We start from the raw sequence: 7,111 nt of genomic DNA, 5'->3' as shown, positions 1-7,111 counted from the left end.
AAATTATCTTTTAATACAAACTCCCTTAACATGTATAATCAATATGCAGAACTTGAAAAAAATTACAAGGATGATGGACAAAATAAATTCATATGTTATGTTTTAAACTGCACTCAATATATCAACTTTTATATTAAGAATAGGAGGTAGTATATCGAGTTTGTTTCGAAAAAACTTTAGTGCATGTATGACAAAAACAAGCCTAAATTGTCATCAGATTAAGCTTTTTTTCCTGATTATTGAATATTTTTTTAAAGCTCTGTTGATTCTAATTTGTTGGCTGAAAAATATTAAAAGGACAATGGAAAAATAAAGATGTTCTCCTTTGTAAACTAATTAATTTCCATCAAGTTGTCTTCTTGAGTAAAATATTCCATGAACATGTGCTTGTCCAAAATAAATAAGTACCATGATTCATATTCTACATTATTTTATCACAATAACATGTGCCATCAAGTTCTACATCTTGTATACAAACTAATTAACTAATTCATACATATAAAAAATATTTAAATTAGCTATTTAATTATTATTTTGAATTGATTTTCTTAAGTTTTTAACCATTTACATTAAAAAAATACTTAATGAGATGGATAAAAATAATTAAAATTTTATATTTAAATCTAAAGTAAACCTTTAATCAGAATTCTTATTTGTGAAACTGGATGTTACATAGAGGCTCCTTGTTGGGGGAGGGGAAAATAAGGTTTCAGCTTATTATGCCTGCAAGTAACACGTGATGGCCACGTGAGGGAGCTGGGAAGGCGAGCTTTTGGAATCATAAAATGCAGCCAAAACAATGTGCCTTTGCTTGCTCAAGAATCCTCTTTTGAATGAATATAATTATAAACCTTTTTTTTTTTTAAATTCTCAAAAGAGAACTTTGATTTTCATTGTACATAATGGTACAAATCAAAAGGCGCAAACATAGACAGAAAAAAATTAGCATGCATCCTCATATGTGTCGTTTACTAATGTTTTCTGATTATAACAACATTGTGCGGACTGAGGTAAAGGTCTAAAGCGATTCACATTATTTTGTCTTTAGTTGAACTTGGAAGTCAATCTTTTTAAAAATTTGGCTTTCTCGAGTGTCCATGCAAAAGAATACAAAACACAAAAACCCTTGTCTCTCTCTCTCTCTCTCAGCCTTAGCCACTATATATAATTATATATTTATAATGACAGTATCTAATTTCCGAGGTAGCTTCGAAAGTGGCCTCCTCTGCCTCATATTTTGATATATTTAAAGAAACATACCCTAAGAACCACAAAGAATGTCGGTCTATATAACACCCCATTAACGCAAACACACACTTATAGCATAAACTAAAGATAGAGAGACAGAGAGAGAGAGAGAGATGAAGATGGAGAGACCGAGGTTGAGGTTTATATTTTGAGGAGTTTAGGATAAAGACAAGGTGGCGAAGCACGCGAAGGTTTTAGTGTTTTGAACAGTGCCTTCTCTCTGTCTCTCTCTCACTCTTTGGACCAAGAGACTGGGCCTTGCATGGAGAGAAGTAGGTATAGTAGGGTTTGCCCTTGGCCTTCGGGGTTTGAGAAAGATAGAGAGAGAGAGAGAGAGAGAGTGGAAGAGAAGATCCCAAAGAAGGCGTGTGATAATGATATCTTTATAATGTTTGTACTTTAGTGATGTGCAAATTGGTGCAAGGCTTTTTCTGTGGGAACTGTCTACAGCATAAAGAAATAATGCAACCTTTTTGTAGGTTCTGTTTAGGATATTCTGAGACATCAACGTTAGCTTTTCATTAAAATGGTATACCTCTGTAACTTGGTAACCCCACTGGGAAGTATATGATTGTAGGTCAAAGGAAAGCATCTCTTCTCTTTTATCACCAGGTTCTCCCACTGTTCTCTCCTACATCTACTTCCACGTTTCACAACCATTTTTCACTTATTCTCATCTATTTATAATACTATAGATCATTTTTATCGATAATGCCCACAATTTTTTTTTTGTTAGGCACATGTTAAACGTGGGTATCTAGCTTAATGAGAATTTGAATCTTGAATCGTCACATTCTTTTTATTATAAATAATGTATAATTGGTGGACTCTGCCCAATAGCAGCCGGGCTACATTTGATTTTGGAATACTAAAATATAGGACCACAAAATATTTAACATTACCTACAATGTTGCCTTTGTTTTTTGGGTACAGTAAAATGATTTAGTCTATTACAATATAGTAAAACAAGATTTGAATTCTTATCAGGAGAAGTGTTCGACAGTGTTGCGAATAGAATTATCTCAAATAGGAAAATACGTATACTGAGCAAAGGGAAAAAGAAAAGTGAAGAGAGAAAATTCCAAGGTCAAGCATGATGCATGGTGTCAGCCGACATTGTTTGTCGGAGATCCTCGAGCGATGATAGCCTCTTCGTTAAGGTGGCTTATAAAGACCTGGAAGAACGATGAAAGAATTCCAACTCCCCAACATAGATCAACATATAGATAGACTATTTACGAAATGGTCAGATGTTTTCTAAGTAAGTATTGGATAAAGTTAGTTAAGTGCCTGTTCGGAAAAACATCAAGAGGCTAAAAATCATGTTTTGTCAAGAGTGGTTTCCAAACAGTACGGTTTCCAAAATCACAGTTATGAACCTAGATTTAAAACCACACACAAGACTATCGTACGAAAGTGTTTGCTCATGTATGATGGTTCCCATGAAAATCGAGATGTAACCAAATTTACTCAATCGAAGGATTTTCAAATGCTGACATTGCTTTATTAAGCTTTCAAAAAAGTGATAGAAGACCCAAAGTTGCGAGATATGAAAGACGCACTAGGATTAAGCAACGTGTAACTTAATTTCAGATGCTTACCACTGGGATGGTATTGGGTTGGGAGGGCTTGACATTGCTGGCTTTGTAGATTACAGAGGAGAAGTTTGTAGTAGACTGATAAGTTTAGTATGAAGCATTGAAAATAACGGGCAGGAATTGGAATTACAATTGAAAAAAATCATTAAAATAGTATTTAATATAAGAAATTACTTGTTACATGGGATTAGGCAAATCTTTAGAGGTGGGAAAGGGAATACTACTTTTTCCCATGGTATTCCCCAATCCTACATACATGAGTTTGACTAATCCCATATAACAAGCAATCTATTATGTTAAACACTTTTTTAATAGATTTTCTCAGTCTCAATCCCAATACAGGGACTTAAAATGGGTTGAAGATGTTTTGGAGTAGAAGCTGCAGAAAAGTAATGCTTTGCTGCAACTTTGCAAAAGTTCTTAATTTTATTGGAAGCGGGAACCATAGGAACCACCGCTTTATAAACATCAATTCACTCATGAATGACTAGTTCATTACATGTTTTCAGCATACTCATAAGATAAACATGAATTCTAAGTCCACCTTACGAGAGGGAACCCCGTTATTTGTTCATATGTGTAATGAAAGCAATATTCTTAATGAATCATATTTTTATTTCTCTATGGTCTAACACCATATAGTTTCCTGCTCAAAAGAAACAAAAAGGGAGACTAGATCATATAACAAAAGCCCCATCTAAGGCTTAAGGTCTAGCTGGTTCGTGTAAGCAAACCAGCACCTTTGTGGCCTATGGTGGCACTTCTCACGTTCGAATCCGTGCTTGCAAGCAATAGCTTGCCAAACCCAAAAAAGGAAGAAGAAGATCAAATACACGACAGAAAATGAAGAGCAATGAGCATACAAATATCACAACATATATTTCTCTTTGGTTTTCCATATCAACTTGAGGAGAAAAGCTTCGATACCCGGGGGTTCCATCCAATGTCAAGTTTGACCTTAAGGTTGCATCTTTACATGTTTGATTATTCATGGCTCCAACTTAAAAAGATAAAAAATGCAGATTGAATATGAAGCATAATATTTGGCTGGAATACATGAATTATATTATGATAAAATCAGATATATTGTATGACAGATGAATGAATTATACAATGGAAATAAATAATACACGAGAAGTATATCATATACACAGAGAACAGACGCAATAAAGAGCATTCTGGATGTAAAAGTGGTCATAAAAACCAGCAAATTCAGTACATCCAACATAAATCTTGCCTGAAAGACACAGATCTAGCCGCTCCTTGAACAGCCCTTTCAGAAATCTGAGGACAATCTTCCACAGTTAACGAATCCAGTTTGAACGATCCAACAAGTGGCTTCAACCCTTCATCAGAAATTCCCAAACACTTGCTTAAATGTAAATCGCGCAATCTAGGAAACTGGCTCACAAGCTGCAGCCCTTCATCACTAATTTCCTGGCATCTCACAAGTTTCAAGGATTGAAGATACTCTGCCGCGCAAAGAGCTTCCATGCCCACATCATTGAAGGAATATACATGGTCAAGAGCGAGCTCACGAACCGGGCACCTTTGCATTAAACAAAGTATTCCATTTAAACTAAACAGAGAAGATGAGGGGAAGTCCCCATCAGAGAAAGAGATCCCAACTGATTCAAGCTTTGAACAGTTTTGAGCTATGGCTTTCAGACTATCATCTGTTAACGTCAACCGGTTGTTTGCGAGGGATGGTAAGGAAAAATCAGATGGAACTCTGAATGAAATAGACTTCAAATTACTTGAACTTGCGGACAGAGAAATAATGTCAGAGTCCCTTACCCCAACGCACATGTCTAAGCAAATTTTTTCCAAGTTCTTGCACTTCCCCAGCACACAAGCAAGGCCTCTCCCAGGGCTGATGATGCAATTTACCAGGCTTAGCTCCAGCATATTTTCACATGGAAAACACTGCTTTTGCCACCCATCCACAGATAATCGATCATAGACCTTCATATATCTGTAATTAGCATCAACTTCAAATTGTAACCTTTTCAGATTTTTCCAACCAGGGCCAAGCTTTATTAAATCACCCTCGCCAATTGCCCTGCAATTTTTAATCGAGAGAAACTCAAGTGTTTCAAGCTTGCCAAGGTATTCGAGCCACTCAACACTGCTTACATTGAGGCATCTGATGAGGTGAAGGCTAGAGAGGTGCTTGCAACCCATGACAAGAGACAGTATACCACAGCCAGTGATTCTAGGAGTAAAATTTAACATCAAAGATGACAATTTGGAACAAGAAGCCAAACAGCGCAGACCTACATCGGTGATGAATGTGCAGTAGCTCAAGGTGAGATCAGACAAAGAAGGGCATTGATATGCAAGAATGAGAAGCCCTTGGTCATCCAATTGTTTTCCTAGTTTAGACATCCAACCAGAATATGTAATCTCTACTTTTGACAAGGTGGTAAACCTAATGCATAGGGACGTCAAGGCATCATTGGCAGGATCCATTCCACATCCAACCTTTAGAGAATGTCTCTGTGCATTATCTAAGTAGTGAAGGCGTTTGCATGTTAGTGAAACAGAGTTTCTGTCTCTGGTCTTCTTTATCCTCGTCAATATCTCCCAAACTAGATGTTCTGGCAAGCTATCCATCAAAAAAATTCTCTATGCAAGAAGGCCTCAACCGCCTGAAGTCATTTAAATGAAGCATTCATTATAAAACGTCCACCTTTAGAACAAGATAATAGGTGATCACATCAACTTTTGTGGACAAGGACAGAATTTATACAAAAGAAACATTCAAGGAGCTATATTACGAATTTATGATCTAGTTATTTGATGATCACTTCAATTCAACAAAACTTTTTTCTTTGAGTCAAATTGCAGATGATGCTCTAGCTCTCTTGTATTTGCTGAAAACAGAAATGAATTCAATCATACCGTCAGGTCTGACAGAAAGTTAAAGCAGAACTATTTTATTCTTCTTCAAGAATTAACTATCTTATTGACGGGGGAGACATGAAGAATTAAAATAAAAAAACCCAAAGGCGAACAAGATATAAAAGTCAAAATTCCAAAAGAAATACGAAAATTTTCACTCACCGACGAGAGATCGGTAATATCTTTATTCTAGAGAAAAATTGACAGGCTGCATCTCAATCGTTCCGAGGCCCGCAACCTGATGGAGCGGAGATATGCGTTTTTACGAAGCAGCGATCAACAAACTGCAAAGAATTTGTCCGGTGGAGGCAGTGTCGAAGCAATTCATAAGTTTCCCGTGATTCAGGATAATCAAAACCCCGACGGCATGAAGACAAACTCACGAATGCTGCACATGAAAATGCCAGACAAAAAGAAGGAAATAGTTTGACGGAATCCGAGATATAAACGTTTTACCAACACAAATGATTGATCATCGACAAAGCGAGGCAAGAAAAGAGAGAAAGGTATTACGCTAGATATTTCTAAGTCTTTTTTCAGATTTTTCTTCCTCTTTTTCCTAAGATGAATTCCTAGACTAAAACGCATCCTCCAACCCACCTTCAATGGGCTAAGGCCTGCAGAGCCCAATAATTTATAGGGCCTACGACCCAACAACCCAAAGTAAGGCCCATTTCTTCCACATGAATGTATGGATTAATCATTAGGGTTAAAGGCTTAAAGCATCAGCTGCTCAAGTAATGGACCCCACTTCTATACCTTCCAGGCTTTCTATGTTGGCTCCAAGATGTGCTAACGAATACTGTCTCTTAAACAAGATAAAATAATTAAAATTAATAATATATCAATCTTTAATATTTTTATCATATTCTCTGGAAAAAAAACACAGGCCAAAGTAAATATTTAGTTCTTTAAATTTATACAAGGTTTTAATTTAGCTTCTTAACTTTAAAAAATATATATTTAGTCTTTTAACCCTAAAATTGTTAACAAAAAAAATGACGATATTAAAATGTTGATAAAACATTTTTAAATACTAACATATTAAGTTTAATTTTTATAAACAGTCATGATTGTTACAAAAAAAAGGTCATTTAAGTCTAACAATTTTAGGATTCGATTATCAAATATATACTTTTTAAAGTTAAACAACCAAATTGAAATATTATATAAAGTTAAAAAATTAAATGTATATTTCAGTAAAAAATATATTCAATATTAAGCTAAAATCCAAGATAAATTATGATGTTTGCGAATTATAAACAGTATGATTTATAATGGGAAGGCTTTCAAGGAAACCATCAGCTTAGATTAACTTACAGCAAGAAGACCATAAACAAGTTCAATGGGCAACCGAACAG

At 35.4% G+C, this 7,111-nt stretch overlaps 1 protein-coding gene across 1 annotated transcript; it reads right to left on the bottom strand.

Annotated features, from left to right (window-relative positions):
* Positions 1-3,883: 3,883 nt before the first annotated feature.
* LOC114735683 (F-box/LRR-repeat protein 14) lies at positions 3,884-6,241 on the bottom strand. Its single transcript, XM_028923396.1, has 2 exons — positions 5,913-6,241; positions 3,884-5,497 (listed from the first exon to the last, which is right to left on the bottom strand). The coding sequence occupies exon 2, from the start codon at positions 5,460-5,462 to the stop codon at positions 4,059-4,061; it is 1,404 nt and encodes a 467-aa protein (XP_028779229.1). The 5' UTR covers positions 5,463-5,497; positions 5,913-6,241; the 3' UTR covers positions 3,884-4,058.
* Positions 6,242-7,111: the final 870 nt, after the last annotated feature.

This window comes from Neltuma alba, unplaced genomic scaffold (assembly GCF_004799145.2).
Source record: "Neltuma alba isolate B1F8T4 unplaced genomic scaffold, ASM479914v2 tig00013246_pilon, whole genome shotgun sequence".
NCBI classification, from domain to species: domain Eukaryota; kingdom Viridiplantae; phylum Streptophyta; class Magnoliopsida; order Fabales; family Fabaceae; genus Neltuma; species Neltuma alba.
Note: the sequence above shows the minus strand (reverse complement) of the source record. Positions and strands in the feature narration are given on the sequence as shown.

What these genes read in the sequence shown, in the direction of transcription:
- LOC114735683 (XM_028923396.1), bottom strand. Translation starts at nt 5,462, where the DNA reads ATGGATAGCTTGCCAGAACATCTAGTTTGGGAGATATTGACGAGGATA.